Below are 21,234 nucleotides of genomic sequence, written 5' to 3'. Positions count from 1 at the left end.
GATGGGGTCTCTGCTCCTACAGTGCCACCACGGAAAGGAACTACTCCAGGTGGAAGGGAAGTCATCCCAAGTGACTACCTCTGCCCTGGTTTTGCTCCCATTAGCTTTTCCTGAACCTCCTGATAGAACAACCAAATTCCACTTTTATTACTTTAAACATATTTAAATATATTCTTTATCATGTAGAAAAACCATCCCTAGGATCTAATTTTATAGTATAAATAGTATAAAACTATTTGTTTAATGTCAATGTATAAAAAATATACACTGTATAAATATATTTAAGTATAAATGTATGGTAAAATGTATATATATAAATGTATAAAATAAAGTCAATGTAAAAAACCACTGACTATATGTAAAGATGACCATTTTTCCCAAGTTAATTTTTAAGTTAAGGCAACTGCTATCAAAATCACATTTTGTTTTTTGGTAGATTTTAACAAATTTATTCTAATTTTCATTTGATTCATTCAAATGATACAGAGGTTGTTGGTAAGACACAGGATTACATAAGAGAAGGTATGATGACAGTTTGGGTGAGGAGTTAAAAATCTCAAATACAACTAGGAATAAAGGAAACTACCTCAACATAATAAAAACCATGTAAGAAAAGCCCTCAGCTAACATCATACTCCATGAAGAAAGACTGAAAGCTTTTCCTCCTAGATCAGAAACACAACAAGGATGCCTACTTCTGTCACTTCTATTCAACAATTCCACTTCTATATATTAACAATGAACAATCAGAAAAGAAAATCAAGAAAATAATTATATTTAAAATAACAGAAAAATAAAATACTTAGGAATAAACATAACCAAGGAGGCAAAAAAACGTGTACACTGCAAACTACAAAGCCCTGTTAAAAGAAATTAAAGACACAAATAAATGGAAAAAATATCTGTGTTCATGGACTGGAAGAAAATACTAGTAAGATGTCAGTAGTATGCAAGCCAATTTACATATTCAATGCAATCTTAGAAAATACCAGTAGCATAATTTTTTGCAGAAAAAGAACAATCCATCCTAAAAGTCACAGGATTCTCACGAGACCCTGAATGGCAAAAACAGTGTTGAGGGGTGGGGAAGCAAGCTCCAAGTCTCACACTTCCGGATTTCAAAACATATTACAAAGCTGTAATAATAAAAACAGTGTGGTACTGGCATGAAGACAGACATACAGACCAATGAAATCAGAACAGAGAACCCAGAAATAAACCCTCTCATCTTGGTCTAATGATTTTCATTAAGAGCATTAAGACCACTCAATGGACGGTGCCCAGGTGGCTCAGATGGTTAAGCGTCTGCCTTCCCAGGTCAAGTTCCTGGGACCAAGTCCTGCATCAGGCTCCCTGCTCAGCGGGGAGTCTGCTTCTCCCTTTCCCTCTGCCTGCACCCCCTACTCGTGCTCTCTCAAACAAATAAAATCTTTAAAAAAAATGCAAATCAAAGCACAATGATGTATCACCTCATACCATTAGGATGGCTACTATCCAACAAAAGCAAAAACAAAAAATCCAAGATAACACAGGCTAGCAAAAAGATAGGCTGCTGATGGGAATGTAAAATGATGCAGCTGCTATGGAAAACTTGTACAGTGGTTCCTCAAAAAATTAAAAATAGAGCTACCATGTAATCTAGCAATTCTACTCACTGTTTGGTACTTACTCAAAAGAACTAAAAGCAAGATTTCACTGAGATATTTGCATATTCATGTTCATTACAGCATTATTTGTAACAGGTCAGCAGTGACAACACCCCAACTATCCAATGATGGATGAATGAATAAACAAAATGTGATATATACATGCTGGCATATTATTCAGCCTTAAAAAAGAAAAAAAAAAATCCTGGGATGCCTGAGGCTTAGTTAAGTCTCCAACTCCTGATTTCAGCTCAGGTCATGATCTCAGGGTTGTGAGATCAAGCCCTGCACTTGGCTTGGCACTCAGCGGGGAGTGTGCTTGAGATTCTCTTCCTCTCCCTTTCTCTGTGTACCTGTACCTCTCCCACCTGCTCTCACTCTCTAAAATACATATATCGATCTTTAAGGAAAAAAAAGAAAGAAAGAAAAAGAAAAAATCCTGTTACATGCTACAATATGGACAAAACATGAGGACATTTCACTAAATAAAATAATCCAGTTACAAAAAGAGAAAATGTTGTATGGAGTCCACTTATGAGGTTAAGTCAATTCATACAAACAGAAAGTAGAATGGTGGATGCCAGGGGCTGTAAGGACAGGAACATAGGGAGTTAAGGTTTAATGGGTATAAGGTCTCAGTTTTGCAAGATAAAAAAGTTCTGAAGATTAGTTCTTAACAATATGAATATATTTCACACTACTCAAAAAATGTTAAAAATATAAGGCACAGGGGCGTCTGGATGGCTCAGTCGTTGAGCATCTGCCTTTAGATTTGGTCGTGATCCTGGGGTCATGGGATCAAACCCCGCCACCAGGCTCCCTACTCAGCAGGAAACCTGCTTCTCCTTCTCTTATTCCCCCTGCTTGTGTTCCCTCTTGCTGGGTTTCTGTCAAATAAATAAACAAACAAAATCTTAAAAAGAAAAATATATATATATTAGGCACAAAGCCCATTAAATCTAAAACACCACTGTGGGGATGCCTGGGTGGCTCAGTCAGTTAAGCATCTGCCTTGGGCTCAGGTCATGATCCCAGAATCCTGGGACTGAGACCTGCTCCTTGCTCAGCAGGGAGCCTGCTTCTCCCTCTGCCTGCTTTGCTTGCCGCTCCCCCTGCTTGTGCATGCTCTGACAAATAAATAAATAAAATCTCTAAAAAAAAAAAAATTAAAATATCGTAACGTAAGATACCAAAAAAACTAAATACCATGTGAACTCATAAACTTACTAAATGTTAAGATTTTTCCAGCTGTGACACAGAAATGGCCAAGCAGCAAGGTTATCCTGCCCACCATGAGAACACATCTAATATTTTCCTAGTCTTCTGCACTATTCTCCACTCAAAAGAAATCAGCAATCTTTACAGAGTAGCTACTGGATGTCTTGGCATAGATACTTGTTGCTAAAATAAAAGTAGTGATAAAACAACACTAACAACAATAATAATAATAAGCAGTCAAACACTTACTGAGTACTTACTATGTGGCCAGATATTGTTCTAAGTGCTCTACATGCATTCACTCATTTACAGCTCATAATGACCCTATATTTATGGTGGATATTATTATCCTCTTTAAGATGAGGAAATTAAAGCATAGAAAGGTTAAGAAACCTGTCCAAGGCCATACAGGTGGTAAGTGGCAAAATGGGCATTTGAACCTGCTCCAACGTCTGTCCTCTTAACCACTACATTATACTGTCACTCTGGAGACAAAAGTACTTAAAATTCCATCTAGAAAGAACTGAAAGGACAGGACCTAGTCCAAAGAAACTCCTAACAGGCCAAATGCAATTTAAGCACAGAAAAGAGTGTGATAATTATGACTATGTTTTGGAAAGCCAAGAGTCCCTAATGATTCTGAAAAAAGGGAAAAATTAACACAAGAACTATAAAACTATAGCTGTAATTAAAAAATAAGGATGGCTATGATTGGATAGGTTTAATTTTTTAAGCAGTTTACATATAGAGAAGAATGAAGATAAAAGTGTATGTCTGCCTTCACAGTATTTTACTTTATTAAAGGTCATGGTAACAGGTGAGCTGACAGGTGAAAAGAACATCTATGTATATTGGTGGATTTACACCCAGACAACTGCCATTTGGGGGTTTATGTATGTCTGGCACAATCTAAGAACCCTCACTAACCCTCCCCCCACATCAACAGGCAGAGAACTGTCAGGAAGCCAAACAATTCCAGAAAACGCAGGAATGGTACCCTTTACAGAAAGGACTGATTACAGAAAAGAACCAAGTAGAAAGAAGGCAAATGTGTTGCCCACCTGAGTATCTCTGAAAGAGAAGGCTAGCTTCCCTAAGAAGCATTCCCTTTACATGTGCACACCAATCTCTGTCTCAAGGTCTGCTGCCTGATCCAGGACATGTAAGAAGCAGATAATACCCAGGAATTTACCTTCTAAAATTGATGTTGAGATTGGCAGTCATGACAGCTCCCCCAGTTATAATTGCACACATACCAACAGTAGAATCAATTATGGTTGCAATGGCACCTCCGTGAAGGAATCTAGTTACAACAAAAGAAAAAGAAAAACGTTTTCAGAAGGTCTAAAAACAGAGCCTCTGGAGAGAAACTACCCAAGCACATCTCCATATAATTTACTTATGAAAGGTCCATTTGGTCCATGTTCAATGAACTCAAATAATATCCATGTCCCCAGATTCTTTTCATTCTTAGCATAATACTATAGTGTTGCTAATACACCAGAACTTAATGGTAATTGGATACCAATTCATTTGTTTTATTTAACTGTATATAACACTGTTTAAAAATATAAGAAATGCAGGGGCGCCTGGATGCCTGGATGGCTCAGTCGCTATGGGGCTGCCTTCGGCTCAGGTCATGATCCCAGGGTCCTGGGATCAAGGCCCACATCAGGCTCTCTGCTCGGTGGGAAGCCTGCTTCTCCCCTCCCACTCCCCCTGCCTGTGTTCCCTCTCTCACTGTGTCTTTCTGTCATATAAATAAATAAAATCTTTAAAAAAATGTAGGAAATGCAGATCAACAAAGAAAAATAAATTAAAAATTGGAAGGCCTGGGGCGCCTGGGTGGCTCAGTGGGTTAAAGCCTCTGCCTTCAGCTCAGGTCATGATCCCAGGGTCCTGGGATCGAGCCCCGCATCGGGCTCTCTGCTCAGCGGGGAGCCTGCTTCCTCCTCTCTCTCTGCCTGCCTCTCTGCCTACTTGCGATCTCTGTCTGTCAAATAAATAAATAAAATCTTTAAAAAAATAAAAAAAAAAAAAATAAAAATTGGAAGGCCTATAATGCCACCATCTAGTGACAAATCAGTTAACATGTTAATGATACCCTTTTGCCCTGTCTCATACTTTTGAGATTTAATATTTATAAACATCTTTCCATGTCAATAAATATGTATCTACAATATGCCACTTCAGTGCCTTTATTGTAGTCTATGGATATGTATGACTACAAACTAGCAATCTTTCAGATGCTACTAATCAATGGGATGCTATCATTCTTACCCAGGTACTCCTTGCAGGTAAGGACCTCCTTGCAATATGCAAACTGTCCTGTTTTCAACATGATTATGGAACATCGCATATTCAAACCCCAGACCTTCCTCAAGGCTTCTGGGAAAGAGCCGAGCCTGTGACAATGGTTCTTCTTTCACAGGCTTTGCATCTGTAGGGAAATGAGGTGGATGAGCATATCAGAAAACAGGTACGAGAAAGATGCCCTGATAGAGTTAAGCATCTGTACCGTGCAAGAACCACAGGTTAATGGATGACTGATTAAAATGTCAACCAGGTACAAAATTAGAGGGAATGGGAGCATCCCACAGAAACAGAATATAGGGTCTTGGGGCACCTGGGTGGCTCCGTGGATTAAGACTCTGCCTTCGGTTCGGGTCATAACCCCAGGGTCCTGGGATCGAGTCCCGCATCAGGTTCTCTGCTCAGCGGGGAGCCTGCTTCCCTCCCCTCCTCTGCCTGCCTCTCTGCCTACTTGTGATCTCTCTGACAAATAAATAAATAAAATCTTAAAAAAAAAAAAAAAGAATACAGGATTTTTGCCCTTATGGACTTAACAGTCTAATTGGGGACACAGTAAACATAAATGAAATCAAAACCAAGTACTTACTCACACATGGCAATCAGGAAATATAGTGTATCAATGCTGAGGGTACACTAAATGAAACAGTAAATAAGGCACAAATTCTTCTTGGAACAAGTACGACTTAAACGGGATTTAAAGAAAATTAAGTGTTAACAGTAGGGAGGTTTTCTCTGCAGAACTGAGTCCAGCCTCAGCAGAAGAAAAGTTATCATACTGAATCAAAATCAGGTCCAGTTCAATTGAATATTCTGTGTGACTAGGACTCTAAGGCCCCAAATTCAGGGTTAGAAGCATTAAGGTTAGTAAAATCAAATTAGTGAGTTGTAATCAGACTTTAAAAGAAATAGGATGCTTCACATATATCCCAGGCAACAAACAGTATTCTTATTTAGACACGCTTTTTCAGTTACATATCTGTGCCCAAGTTGTGTGTTAGTGGGCTGCGAGTCAAAACGCAGGTCACTTCCAAGCGAAGACTGAAAACTATTGTTCTAAAGGTAGGGCGTGTTTAAACTTACACACCAATGTTAAGATTTAATTCCCCAGGGCGCCTGGGTGGCTTAGTGGGTTAAAGCCTCTGCCTTCGGCTCAGGTCATGGTCCCAGGGTCCTGGGATTGAGCCCCGCATCAGGCTTTCCGCTTAGCGGGGAGCCTGCTTCCTCTTCTCTCTCTGCCTTCCTCTCTGCCTGCTTGTGATCTCTGTCTGTCAAATAAATAAATAAGTCTTTAAAAAAAAAAAAAAGATTTAATTCCCCAAACTCTACTTTCTTGGCTCATCATGATTTGCCATGCCTAACACTAAATTTCTTTTGTTACTAAACTTGTATTTACAAAGTTTGAAAAAGATATGAGATGAGACTACTTGGGAGAAGAGAGGAGAATGGCTTTTATTTTAGGCCATGAACATCCCGGGGGGGGGGGGCAGGTGCCCTCTTAGACTCTGTCTGCTCCACAAGTGGCATACATTGTGTATGCACACACTATATGCACTCTAGTGGTTGTGGAGAAAATTAAGGGAGCCAGACAGTTAAAATGGAGGACCAATATCATAGGAGTTGGGAAAAGTGAGTTCTTTGCCTAGAACTTGTTCCATCCTCCACACTTTATCCAGACAGTGAGGAGATAAACCTCAATGACTCTGAGAGCCATCTAACTCTGACATTGGAACTTTAGTTAATAAGCAACAAACCCTTCTAATTTTTTACTTAAAGAGTTCAAAATTTCTGGGGTGCCTGGGTGGCTCAGTGGGTTAAGCCTCTGCCTTCGGCTCAGGTCATGATTTCAGGGTCCTGGGATCAAGCCCCACATCGGGCTCTCTGCTCAGCAGGGAGCCTGCTTCCCCTTCTCTCTCTCCCTGCCTCTCTGCCCATTTGTGATCTCTCTCTCTGTCAAATAAATAAATAAGATCTTAGAAAAAAAAATTCAAAATTTCTGATCTAGATTACCAAACCCTGAGGTTACCTCACAGAAATGAGAAAACAAAGATGTGAAGGAAGTTCTGTTAGAAATGCAGACTGTCAGGCTCTACCCTGACCTGCTGAAGCTTGGCCTGCATTTTAACAAGAATCTCAGGTGCCTCATATTCATGTTCAAATTTGAGAGGCACTGGCCTTTTACAACACAGGATAGCAATGATGGTAGCAGGAGTGACATGGTTGGACTTGCATTCTGAATCACTCTGCTGGCTGGCTGAAGGAGGGATTGATGGGGATGAGAAAGATGAGGGGAAGACCACTGAAACACTACAAAATCACGGTCACCAGCTTATTCCCTGGGTGAGGTGACTGTCCCCAGCGTTAGAGAGAGAGGATGCAGCTAGATTCATCCAGGGTTGGGGTTTTCGTAGATGAGTAGGCCAGAAGTTCAGACAAATGAGGTCAAAGAATTGCTTCTGTGAGCCTTAAGCAAGCAAGCTGGAAGGAAGACAACCATGGTCAGGAAACTGTCTATATGTGTGAAAGTGGAGGCTGTTAACTTGTCGCAGCAAGGCTCAGGATGTCTCTGGCTTGTACAGCTGGGGCTAGGTAAAGAGAGTTCACAGCTGACAGGAAGCTACGTGAACTGAAATGATGGGGACTCAGATGGTGAACCAGGTGTTGAAATACTCTGTGAGGGAGAGGTTGGCAGAGGACAGCCAACACAGAGGGTGACAATGTTAGACGGTAGAAACCCCGTTCAAGGGAACGGGTTTCTAAGAGGAACAGGAAATATGGGTTGAAAGCAAGTGTGGGTAACAAGGAGAACCTCCAAGTCCCCCCAACCAAATTCAGAGAGAGTCAAGTTTCAGGCAAGAACCATGAACCATGTGGGAAAGGAGCCGTAGAAAACACTGATATTTAAGGAGCAGGGAGGAGAGAGAGAAGACTGGTCAGAGAGGTTTGTGAAAGCCAAGAGAGATGTTCCAAGGAGAATGAGATCAACAGAGAGGTCAAGTACTGTAAGGGCCAAAAAATGCCCTCCAAATTTGGTATTTAGGTCACTAGTAGTTTAAGTAAAGAAACTTCCATAGAGCTGTTAGGGGAGAAGCCAGATCACACTGTTAAAGACGTTCAACTGTGTGACAGGATAAAGAGCTAGAATGGAGTTAGTAATACAAGTTACTAATTTTCCCCTTCATTTGTAAAACAAAGTAATTCTTATTTTTTTCTATTGGCAGTTCTATAAAGAAACTTGTGAACTCTACCATTTTTCTTGGTTAAAACTAGTTTTATTTTTCTTTCACTCGTTCTTTCAACAAATGCTGAAGTACCTACCATGAGGAAATGGAGGCAAGGAATAACTTGCTCAAGATCATACAGCTTTAAACTGTGGAACCCAACTGGAACCCACACACTAAACTTCAACAGTAAAATAGGAAGCTGTCAGCTTTTGGATTGTGTCCAAAGCCATGTGAATGAATGGGATTACCAACAGAGTAGCTGAGATGTGGGGCACCCTAACATTAAGAGTTGGAGGACAGGAGCGCCTGGGTGGCTCAGTGGGTTGAAGCCTCTGCCTTCGGCTCAGGTCATGATACCAGGGTCCTGGGATTGAGCCCCGCATCGGGCTCTCTGCTCCGCAGGGAGTCTGCTTCCTCCTCTTTCTCTGCCTGCCTCTCTGCCTACTTGTGATCTCTATCAGATAAATGAATAAAATCTTAAAAAAAAAAAAAAAAAAGAGTTGGAGGACCAAAAAAAAAAAAAAAAAGAGTTGGAGGACAATGAGGAACTGGCAAAAGACATGGACAGGAAAGGACCAATGAAGTAGGGGAGTGTGAGGTCTTGGAAGCTAAGCAGAGGAGTGTGCAGCCTTGGAAAGGAGGCACTGGCTGTGCCAAAAGCTGAGAGGTCACTGGTTAGCATCATGAAGGTCACTGTGCCCTTGACAAGAGTAGTTTCAATGAAGTGGTAAAATTCTGACTGGAGTGGGTTCTAGAGCAACTGGGAAGAGAGAAAGAGAGTTGTGGCATGTCTGGCACTGATGACAAAGACCCAGCACAGTGGGAGGTCTGTAAGTAGGCCAAAGGTGGGGGGAGGGGGTGGAATGCAGTGCACAGAGACAAGGCTTGGCTCCACTAAGAGGAGCCATTAACAGGAAAAACAGGAAAAAGCAAAACACCAGGCACAGATGCAGGGAGTGGATAAATGAGGCAGAGGGTGCATGGAAGTTCTTTTCTGAATGCTTTTACTTTCTCTTAGGGTTACAGGAGGCAGATCAACTGAAAGCAAGACTTGAGAAGAAGGTAGGATATAGTCTTCTAGGACAGCAGGAGCATGAACAGACAGGCAAAAATGAAAAATGCTTCTCAGGCAACATTAAGGGCCTACTCAAGGTTATTTTGTAAAAAACCATACTAATCCCGGGGCGTCTGGGTGGCTCAGTCAGTTAAGCGTCTGCCTTCAGCTCAGGTCATGATCTCAGGGTCCTGGGATTGAGTCCCACCCCACCCCACCCCCATCAACATCAAGTTCCCTGCTCCACCAGAAGCCTGCTTCTCCCTCTTTCCTTCTCCCTTTTCCTCCCTCCTCAACCCCAACTTGTGCTCTTTCTCTCTCATAAATAAAGAAAATCTTAAGAAAAAACAAACAAAACCCCATCACAATCCCCAAATTATCCTCAGAGATGAGTTTGGATGACTAAAAGATAATAACTAAATTAGGAAATATCTGTATAAGCTCTGTTTACCATCTGTTTACTAAGGCCTATTCTAGAACTACAGTACTTAGGGCAGCAGAAATGCTCAAAAGATAGTTACTGAAGGAACAAATCCTGCATTTGCAAATAAGAAGCTTAAAAGGTCTTTACAGGCTGACTCTAAAAATGAAGAATATATTAGGTCTATACATAAACTTCTTCAGTAAGGTTCAAGAGTTGGCCACGTAGGTGCAGAAGAAGGGAGACCTATAGTTCACACAAACGACACAGGGTGTTTAGCTGACTCTTAGTGAAAGTGGGACATGGCTACCCACCTATTGCTAATGTCTTATTCTAAACTGAAAGGATATAAATGGTTTCAAGCTTAGTTCTGGGAAGCACACACTAAGAATTCTGAGAAACTGGAACATGTCCTGGAAAAAGCAACCAGGCTTATAAAACAAACTGAAATGTCCTCTGGGAAAAATACCTGAAAATACAGAAGAGAAGCCTGGCAACAAGAATTGTCAGGCACAGGTGTGAGATGCATGTATCTAACTTCTACACATAAAAATATGTGAAAGGATGCTTACTCTATGTGATCCTAGCTGGTAGATAGAACTCAACAAATGGATGAAAGGCACAAGAGTGACTGTAGCTCAATACAGTTTAAGGAAGAAATCACTAATAATTTGAGCTGTCCAGAATGGATAAAGCCCCTTTGTCCCAAGCACCCTATGACTGGAAGGGTTCAAGTGAAGTGTGGATGAATGATCCTAAGGGTTAATACAGAAAGCAAGAGGAGAGAGAGAAAAAGTTAGACTACAGTAGTGGGTCCCAGCCTTCCTTCCATTCCGAAACAAGGGAGCCCCACTGTTCTTTCCAACAGCAGCTGGAAACTGCTTTCCAAAAGCAGTTGGCTTAGTAAGAGTGCTGGGTTATGAGCTCCACAAGGGTGGGGCAGCCCAGCTCTTTTCTTCATTGCTATACCCCAGTGGCTAGCATAGTGTCTGACACACAGTAGGTGCTCAGTAAATATTTGTGTAAGGAAGAAAGCTAGTAATCTCAAGAGAGAAAAGAAGGAAGCTGCAATGATGACTAAGAACCTCTCCCTAAGTGATTCTGATGGTCCATTCTTATATGTAATCTTCCAGGTCCCAACTCTCAGATTCTATTGTCTCTATTTTATCCTGGTTTGATTTAGTTAATTAATATATTTATCTCAATAACTATCCACATGTGTAACTCTTTAAACTTCCTGACATTTCTAGGTCATGGATTCCTTTGGGAATCTTATGAAAAACACCGATTGGTCCCATAAAAAATGGACATTCCTTAGGGAAGGAAGACTATCACTTTGTTTATCTGAAAGTCTGACATACTTCTTACATTCTCTTAAGGGCAGGTATTTCAAGTGTTTGTTTCTGTTTTAAATGCAGAAGTCTAGGGGCTCCTGGGTGGCTCAGTGGGTTAAAGGCTCTGCATTCAGCTCAGGTCATGATCCCAGGGTCCTGGGATTGAGCCCCAAGTCGGGCTCTCTGCCCGCCTCTCTGCCTACTTGTGATCTCTGTCAAATAAATAAATAAATAAAATCTTTAAAAAATAAATGCAGAAGTCCAATTTAGGAGCCTAACTGGGCAACAGAGCATCACCTAAAATGGCAGATAAAAAAAGGTTTTATTACCTCCACTTAAAGGGAGATAAAACCAAAGGTGAGTTCAGTAAGACTGGCTTTTGCAATGTGAAGATCACACCAGTTTAAAGAACTTTCAACTTCTAGTTGGTTAACATAACAGAAATCAGTGGTTCCCTAATTCCAGGACCAACTGCATCCACAGTGTTAAAGCTTGTTAAAAATAGATTCTCAGGCTCTACACCAAAGGGTCCAAATGATTCAGATCAGGAGAAACACAAAGGAGCTTAACTCTTTAGCTAGTGTAAAAGCGGTAAACCTATGCAGACTTGGAAACACAAGTTTTTCAAGTTTTCAGATGTGCCCCCTTTAAATCATAACAGCTGACCTGTGATTTTCACTCCTACCAGACCCAAGAAGGGAGGTAAAGCAAGCAATGGCCTGGTGCAGTTACTTCTTTTCCCCTGGTTATCTCTCATGTATACATGAGGTATACATGTTAATAAACTTGTTTATTTTTCTTACTAATCTGTCTTTTATTACAGGGTTCCACCAAGAACTTGGAATTATTTTTCCTCCCCTATAGTTTCTGGCGACCCAGAAGGTACCTGCTGAGACATATCACTTTTTCCAGAGCCTACAGATGGGATCCTGGGAAAACAGGCAGGAGCCAGCCAAGGGTAAGAATTCTTACCTAACTTTGCTCTCCCAGATCTCCATCTGTAGTGCCCGGACAAGAAAGGAAGGTAAAATGTTGTTCCACCCTTCCCAAATTCAGCTTAGTAGGAGAAAAACACGTGTAAGAATTAATTCTTTGAACTGTGGCTCCTGGATTTGCTTTCAGGTACCCACTGGCTATCAACCCTTTCCCTCTTGTGGGTGGTTACTACTTTTCTGTTTGTCTTGTTTTCTGTTCCGAGAACTTGGGCAGCATTTCTGCCTGCTGGGGCACATAGGTTGTCGGTTCTTATGTGTACAGGTGGTCCAACTGTCAGGCTGGGGGTCCCAAAATGTGGCCAGACAGAAATGTGAACTGTACCCCATTTGTGGCTAGTGTCCTGCCAACTTTTGCCAGCTCTCAGGGGGCTGTATAGGTCTTTCTTTAGGTTACCTTGGGGAGTGGTTCTGGGTCTTGGAAGGTCTGAATCTTTTGCCTCTCTTTGGGGACACTTTGTGTGTCTGTAAGCCATAAAAGGCTTACTTGTTTTAGTTTTTAGTCACTTGATGGATATGCCTTTGACTTAAAAGACACAGGAAAAAGTATTTTAAAAAGAAATAATGTCAGGAAAATTTACTGTTTCAGTTGAAACATGAGAAAATATTTGCAAGGAATTTTTTAAAAAGCTCAATGGTCAACACCTGGCCACATTGGAAACTGACAGTTTTTGTTTTAAGGGGGAGGTGGCTGCACCTGGGTGGCTCAGTCTGTTAAGTGGCTACCTTCAGCTCAGGTCATGATCTTGGGGTCCTGGGATCCAGTCCCACTTTAGACTCCTTGCTTGGCGGGGAGCCTGGTTCTCCCTCTACCTGCTGCTCCCCCTGCTTGTGCTCTGTCAAATAAATAAATAAAATCTTGGAAAGAGTTGGGGTGGGGGGGGGGAGGCAAAAGGAGAAGGAGATCTTAAGCAGGTTCCACACTCAGTGGGCAGCCCAATGCAGGGCTCTATCTCATCTCATGAGCCTGAGATCATGACCTAGCCGAAGCCAGTTAACAAACTGAGCCACCAGGTGCCCCAGGAGTCTTTTTTTTTTTTTTTAATGTCTCTCTGCTCTATTTGATCCTGACTCCTCCCATGTGAACACCTCAAATGACTGAAACCCCCTTCTTGAATCCCTGCTGACTATATGCTCTACCAGCTCTGTCCACCTCCTTCTTGCTCACATGATTTAGTTAAGTATAATTTGGAACTTAACTGGCTTCTTTGGGAAACTTAAGATTTCCCTAGATTGGCTCCTCTGGGACCTCTTCCTTCCTACTCTTTGTCTTCCATTTGTCACCTTCTATCTTCCATTCAGTTCCCTGAATCCTTGCTAAGTCCCCTACTTCAAACTCCTACCTCGTCCAAACCTTCTCCACCCCTGCCAGATTTTCCCTTCCCCCTTCACCCCCTTAGTTCCTTACAGCCACCTGAGCTTCAGACTGCTTTCCTCTACTGGGGGCTCTCCAGGGACCCAGAGATCCCAGGCAACTCTCTGAGACTGCAAAGAAAAAAAGGAGCTATTTGGACATGGGGCAAATGAAAAACTCTTTTAAAAGTCTTCTACACAAATGTTCGTAAAAAGCTTTAGCTGAGTGGGTTAACCCCAACTTATTCCATCTACCTGAAATACAATTTGGATTCAATTGTTCTTTCTAAACTGAGTGTAAGATTTCTGTTTGCATTTATCTGTATGTTTATGTAAGTCTATATATGTATGTTCTAGATGTATGGTATTTTTCTACCTCTAGGTGGCACTGCCAAAATTACTCTGTAAAAAGAGCTCTACTTAATTGGCTTAAAAAAAAAAGTGCTTACATATAAATTAAGCATTCCTCAAACTCAGAAAGAGACTAAGCCAAATGTTTTTCAAATTCACATGACTTGGGTAATCTTTTGTAAATATAAATACTGTTGATAGGCTTTCAGAATTGTCAGCACTAAATGCAGACATGCAACTTTTTCTACCTCGTTTGCCAGTCAAATGAGCTTCTGTTATTTATTATACAAATTTGTTAGGAAGAAAAATAACTTAAGATGATGAAATTTTTATGAATAATGTAAACATTGCTAAGAACAAATGAATTAAATGGATGTAAGCTAAACATTTATAAATGAACAACAATAATTAGATTTTAAGTCTACCTAAAAATGGTTTCTGAAATCTCTTTGGTAACTTACATTCTTAGAATTTTGCTAAGTTATGGGTAGTCATTAAATATCTAGATCATTTCCAAATAACATAAATACTGAAACATTAACTGTTAAATTATTAAGCCTAAGTTTTTTTTTGTTTAAACTTTTTTTTTTTTTTAAAGATTCTATTTATTTATTTGACAGAGATCACAAGTAGGCAGAGAGGCAGGCAGAGAGAGAGGAGGAAGCAGGCTCCCTGCCAAGCAGAGTGCCTGATGCCGGACTCAATCCAGCACCCTGAGATCATGACCCAAGCGAAACGCAGAGGCTTAACCCACTGAGCCACCCAGGCGCCCCTAAGCCTAAGTTTACCTGCTTGTGGCTTCTTATTACAGAAGAAATAAACATACTGGGGTCTGTTAGTAAACATGTCCTGTGCCACACTGAAAAACTGTACTATGAGGAAGTGTATGCTTCTAGAAATTGTAAAATTGTATTCACAAATTTGCCAATCTCCACAATGCTGGCATGACACAGTTCTTAACTGCTTACTTTCTTCATTTTCACTAGAAATTAAGGTGTCTATGGGTTAAGAATTCTAATATATGGTATTAAACGTACTAGAAGTAATAAGGGAACCAACTCTATGCAAAGCAAGCAGAATGTATTTTTAGTAAGAAAATGTATGAGGTGTGGAGATGTATTTTTGTTAAGGAAAAAAAGGTAAATCTGTCCTCAAGTAACTAGTTGTTTCAGAATGAAAAGAAGAGAAGAAAGGACAAGCTAAGTAGATAAAGTTGGAGGGGAGAGGGAGAGACACTCTTACCTTTTGTGGTCAAAGTGGCTAAAACTGAATGAAATTATTATGAGGGTTTTTTTTTTTAAAGAATTTTTTTTAAAATTTTATTTATTTATTCTTTTATAAACATGTATTTTTATCCCCAGGGGTACAGGTCTGTGAATCGCCAGGTTTACACACTTCACAGCACTCACCATAGCACATACCCTCCCCAATGTTTATAACCCCAACCCCCTCTCCTGACCCCCCTCCCCCCAGCAACCCTCAGTTTGTTTTGTGAGATTAAGAGTCACTTATGGTTTGTCTCCCTCCCAATCCCATCTTGTTTCACTTATTCTTCTCCTACCCCCCTAACCCCCATGTGGCATCTCCACTTCCTCATAGCAGGGAGATCATATGATAGTTGTCTTTCTCCGATTGACTTATTTCACTAAGCATGATACCCTCTAGTTCCATCCACGTTGTCGCAAATGGCAAGATTTCATTTCTAAAAGATTTAATTTTTAAGCAATCTCTATACCCAACATGGGGTTCTAACTCACACCCCCAAGATCAAGAGTCGCATGCTCCATAACTGAGCCAGCCAGGTACCCCTATTTTAAGAGTTTTTAAACTAAGTTTTAACTGAATGGCTGTACAAAGTTAAAATTTCACCACCTTTCCTCAGGTTTCTTAAAAGACTACTGGTCTGGGGGATAAAAATACATTATATGTTTATTAAAATAAAAAAATTAAAAAAAAAGACTATTGGTCTGCTCTTGGTAAGAGATTGTGGAAGGGTTTTTTGTTTGTTTTTTACCTTTTAAACATCTGCCTAGAAAGCACAGATTTTGTATCTTACCAGCATCATTTCCTATGCTCCATGTTGTCTTTTGCAGGTCTTTACCTGAGAACCCGAGTCTTCTCTATTCACAGAGGTTAAGTTTTTGGTGTTTTAACAACTAAGTATTCTTCTGGTTTGCCTCTGACATCTTTTAACCATCTCTGGTTAAGAGTGCTGTTTCAGTGACATGTTTAATAAGGTGTTCTAAAACATTTAGTATCTGACAAACTTCCCCCAAACAAAGTCTAAGTAGGTCTTTCTAAACTCAGGGACTAAATTCAGGGACTTCCCAGCATGTTCCCTGGAACATCTTCTAAAGCAGAGATTATTTAAATCATGTGATTAAATTCCTAGCAATCCGCTCTGTTCTGGTATAATGTTATCAGTCATAATTCTAGTTATCTTACAAATCTGTGCCACAGAAATAACCACATTTCCTTGTCATTTGCATTAGAATGAACTCTCATCAGATCTTTAAACCATGGCCATTTTAAAGTCTTTTTTGGTCATTTACAGTTTTACTCTGATGATTTTTCAAGTGCTCTGTCTTCTGAGATTCAAGAAAAGGACTCTGATATGCATAGGTTTCTGATAACTAAGATCTTACCACTGAACTGGGTAAGAATTTCCGTAACTCTAATGGAAAACTCAATTCACAAAACTGCCAATGATCAAGTTTTAGAATGTAAGTGAGGTTCGGTGGGGTGAGGTCCGGAGCCGATGACCGGGAAAGAATTCTTGAGACATCTTTGGTGCAAAATGGTGGTTTTTTAAAGCACAGGGACAGGACCAGTGGGCAGAAAGAGCTGCTGCCCCGGGTTGTGAAGAGTGGCAGGTTCTGTACCACGAGGGTGGGGGAAGTAAGGGAAAGGGAGGTTTCACAGAACTTTCATATGCTGAAGAGGACCTACAAGATATGGGATACCAGAGGCCAAGCCATTGCCAAGGTCATTTTGCCCTTTTTAGCAAGCTATTAAGATAGTTGGGAGAGTCCTAAAGAATGTCACATATGTCCCACCCAGGAGGGGGGGGGGCGGGGGGAGGTTGCAAGGTGTCAGCCTTTTGCTTTATCCTCAGCCAGCCTTCAGTTCCCTCATCACCAGGATCATGCAAAACAAGAATCAATTACAAGGGGCTAAATGAATTGATGAAGATAAACAGAACTGGAACATTTATCTTTCTCCTTACCTGATCTCATCAGAATTTGGAAATGCTTATTAATTATTAAGTATTCTTATTTTCATGGTATTATGCATTCATTTGCAGATAATCTGTTCCTTATAACAGACACAGACATGACCAAACAGCCTCAAGAACTAAGGCTGACTTTACAGAGCCAATAAAAGCCCTTCAGAACACTGCCTGGTATCTTGCTTACTGGGTTTCCAGCATCACAATGGGATAAAGATGGTCCCCTCCTGGCAGCCTGAGAAGTTCAGAATACTTTGGGGGCTCTGAGAAGAAAGGAATCCATTCAAATTCACAGGTATTGCAGGCAAGGACAGTGAGTCCTTGGCTTGGCTTCTGGCCTTGAGTAGCTTTTAAAAGTACATCTGAGGGGGCACCTGGGTGGCTCAGTTGGTTAAGCCACTGCATTGGGCTCAAGTCATGATCCCAGAGTTCCGGGATGGAGACCGTCAGGCTCCCAGCTCCTCGAGGAGTCTTGCTTCTCCCTCTGACCTTCTCCCCTCTCATGATCTCTCTCAAATAAGTAAGTAAAATCTTTAAAAAAAAAAAGTACAATCTAAGGGATGCCTGGGTGGCTTAGTTCGTTAAGCAGCTGCCTTTGGCTCAGGTCATGATCCCAGGATCCCAGGATTAAGTCCCACAAGGGAGCTTGCTTTTCCCTCTGCCTGCTGCTCCCCCTGCTTGTGTGTGCTCTCTCTCTCTCTGGCAAATAAAATAGTAATAAAATAGACGTCGAATCGGAGATTCCGTAGAAAAGCAAAGGAGCGCCTAAGTGGCTCAGTTGGTTAAGCATCTGCCTTCAGCTCGGGTCATGATCCTAGGGTCCTGGGATTGAGCCCTGCATCAAGCTCCTTCCTCAGCAGGAAGCCTGCTTCTCCCTCTCCCTCTGCTGCTTCCCCTGCTTATGCTCACTCACACTCTCTCTCACTGAAATAAATAAAATCTTAAAAAAAAAAAAACCAAATCCAAAAAACCCATGTGGCCAATAACTATTCTTATGGCAGCTATGTAAATAATCAGGCCATGTTTAATGAGACCAGATTTATTTTGCAAACAAGTTAGTCTTACTACGATTATCTCTGATACAAATAGATGACTGCAGAAGAGAAAAAGTATGTTTCAATAGCCCACCTCTGTAGATATCAGATCCCAGTGCTGTTGCTGTCTTTGAAGTTGTTATCTATCTGCAAACTGACATGGATCCTAAATTCTTCTGGTTTTCTCAAATATCTGATTAAGACTCTCCAAACAAACATTTCCAACTTTCTTCCACCCTTCTGACTTGGAATCACTAAGAACAAAACTGCTTTTCCTGAAGTCCTGCAAACTGAAACTGGACACCCTGACAGAAATTTCCTAGAAATCACCGTAAAAGCCATGAGTGGACGATGTTCTTGCCTGTTGCAGCTGGGCTACTCAGAGGGTTCACACCTGATGACATCACCAGAGATCGTCAAACTGCACACAAGGAAAATGAATGAGACTGCTCAAAGCGGGCTTTCAACTACCTCCATTTTGACCTTAAGTTTTCTTTCCAGCTCATCTCTTAAGGCAGGCAAAAAGCCCTCGAGGCAAAGTATCCTGCCTAGGGAACCAAAACTGCCCCTCAAGCAATAAGGACTGCCTAGACCAGCAATAAGGACTTGCCTAGGCCAGGAAGACCCCCACCTGTGATTGATGCCAAGCTAACCATCAACCTGACCTTTATATAACTGATGGAAGGAGAGAATGGAGGCTCAGGAGGGAAGTTGACCCAAGTAAAACCATTCTGGTTTTTAGGTTGACTCTTAAGTCAGCAGGTCATAGACTCAAAAGACCCCACTCCCTCCAGCTATAAAAGACACGTCAGTTGGACATTTTTGAAACTGTTCCCTCAGAGTGTTGTGCTGACAATACTCACCCCATCTTTGGTCGTCTATCTTGTTCACATTTGCTCAGTAACCTCGCTTGGGACTACATGTTCTGGGCCACTAGGAGATTAATGTATATACCTTAGAAATGCCTGCTAAGGCCAGGATTGGTGGGCGAGGAGGGAGGTTTATTTTGGCCTCCCATGAATCTGTTGGAGATGATGCACAGGTGGTGCCACAAGATCTAATTAAAGGTCAGCTGCCAAATAAGGCGCATGGAAGCCCTTGGATGTGTGTGTAAACCTTTTGATCTCACTACAATGCCCTTCTGTGTGTCCCCCACTCTACATAACCTAGGGACTAAGGTCTGGATTTTGTGACAACTACGCAGCTGCTGTGGATTGTTTTCCACCAGAATCCCTCTGTCAGTAAGTTACCCTGAATAAAACTCTATGTAAACTATGGAGTGGCCTGCTTTGTCTTCTGGTCTCAAAGTGCCATCTTAGCTTGGGAATAGCTTACTGATATCCTTTACCTTCTAACATACTCCCTGCAGGTAATGCCACAACCCTATGTAGGACAGTAGAAAACCCACCACCAAAATATAGGAGATACACCCAAAGTTAAAGAGTAAGCTCCTCCCTATATGGTTAGCTAAGAAAAAAACAGACAAACAAAAAAAAACCTATCAAACCCTTTACCAGAAGCAAAGGGGCATAACTCTTCTTCACCCAGGAAGAGAGACCATTACTTTGTGAAGTAGCTCCTGATGAGAGAAACAAAGACAAAAGAAAACATTAAATTTCCTACTGCCTATAAGTCCTTGAAACAGGCAGAGTGACATATTCCTCTAGGAACTCAGCTGCCTTTATGTTAATACTTTGCTAAGGGCAACCTTAGCCCACCCCCAAGATCCTTTAAGTCTACTTTAACACACAAAAATTCCCTTGGAAACTTCCATTATCTCTACTCCCCATCCCAAGATACATGTTAGCAATCATCCTCTAAGCACACTGCCCACTGATCTACATCTGAAGGGTCTCATGACTCAGGTTTTATTTGACAGTAATAAATGACCTCTTCCCAACAACAGTCAGCCCCCTCAAGGTCCTGGAAACTTTGCTTCCAAAATTCCTTACAACTTCTGGTATATCCCTAACCCCTCCCAACTTGAAGGCATATAATCAGTCACCCATCACAATCCCAGTGCACCTCTTTCTACCCATGGGTCCTGTCCCCGTGCTTTAATAAAACCACCTTTCTGCACCAAAGACATCAAGAATTCTTTTTGGGCTGTTGGCTCCGAACCCCAACATTGCCACATCACTTGGGGCCTGAGGGTGTGGCTCAGTCATTTCATCTGAAGTCTGAGCTTCTCAGACTCACTTTCTCCTTTCTTCCTTTACTATCATTTCAGGGGCTTTTCAACAAGTATGGTCTTATTGGAACACTTTCAGGTCATTGCTCTGGCTGCAATCCTCTACCCTGGGGCTGCTCTATGGGGAGGAGAAAGCCTGCCTTTTGGCTGGTAGTACCCTGGACAGAATGGTAGTTAGACCCAGAAACCCAGAAACTTGAAGCCCTCCCTTTATTCCTGTCTTTATACAAAGTTGTCCTTTTGGGGACAGGACAACCACCTAAGTTGCTAGCATAGCTGCCAATCTTTAGACTCCCGTGTGAGGATTCTTCTCATTGGCTTAACCGTTATGTTCTCCACATCTCTGGTCTAGTGATCTCTGGAACTGGCTGAAACCAGTACCCAGACGAATTGAAGTCCAACTGGGACCATTTCCTGGAGAAGTTCCTACATGTGTTGTAATGTCACTTAGACCATGATAAATTTCTATCTCTACTGTCTTCTGTTAGTGTCCTCCACTTACAACTTTACTACAGAACTGGACAATTTCGCTTTGTAAAAACTTTCCTAATGTTTTTCCATGGGTTAAAAATGGTGAGTTTGGGGCGCCTGGGTGGTGCAAGGACCTATTTAGCCAGAGGCTTCCATCCAGGTTAAACAGTCCCTGCTCCCCTTCCCCCAGGGGACTGACTTAAAAACAAGTCCCGGAAACCAGCCCCAGGTAACAAAGCCCAGATACAAGGGTGGGTCAGCCCTCTCTGTAAGAGGCGCGGCCCTGGCTGATCAGTCTGATTCTTGATACCTGGCGCGAAATAAAGCTTTGCTTGACCTTCGCTTTTTATCAGTCTCGCTCCTCACGAACCCATTATTGGGAGACCTAACAGGTGGCTCAGTGGGT

At 41.6% G+C, this 21,234-nt stretch overlaps 1 protein-coding gene across 1 annotated transcript in view; it reads right to left on the bottom strand.

The window, feature by feature from the left end:
• The window catches only part of THEM4 (thioesterase superfamily member 4), a 38,301-nt gene that overhangs the window by 5,609 nt on the left and 11,458 nt on the right, over positions 1–21,234 (bottom strand). The window contains exons 3-4 of the mRNA XM_080800445.1: positions 5,145–5,304; positions 4,057–4,167 (exon numbers count right to left, since the gene is read on the bottom strand). Coding sequence (XP_080656571.1) covers positions 4,057–4,167; positions 5,145–5,304 — 271 coding nt within the window. The remainder of the gene's footprint in view (positions 1–4,056; positions 4,168–5,144; positions 5,305–21,234) is intronic.

This window comes from Martes martes (assembly GCF_963455335.1).
Source record: "Martes martes genome assembly, chromosome: 4".
NCBI classification, from domain to species: Eukaryota; Metazoa; Chordata; class Mammalia; order Carnivora; family Mustelidae; genus Martes; species Martes martes.
This window is presented reverse-complemented; position numbering and strand designations above follow the sequence as displayed.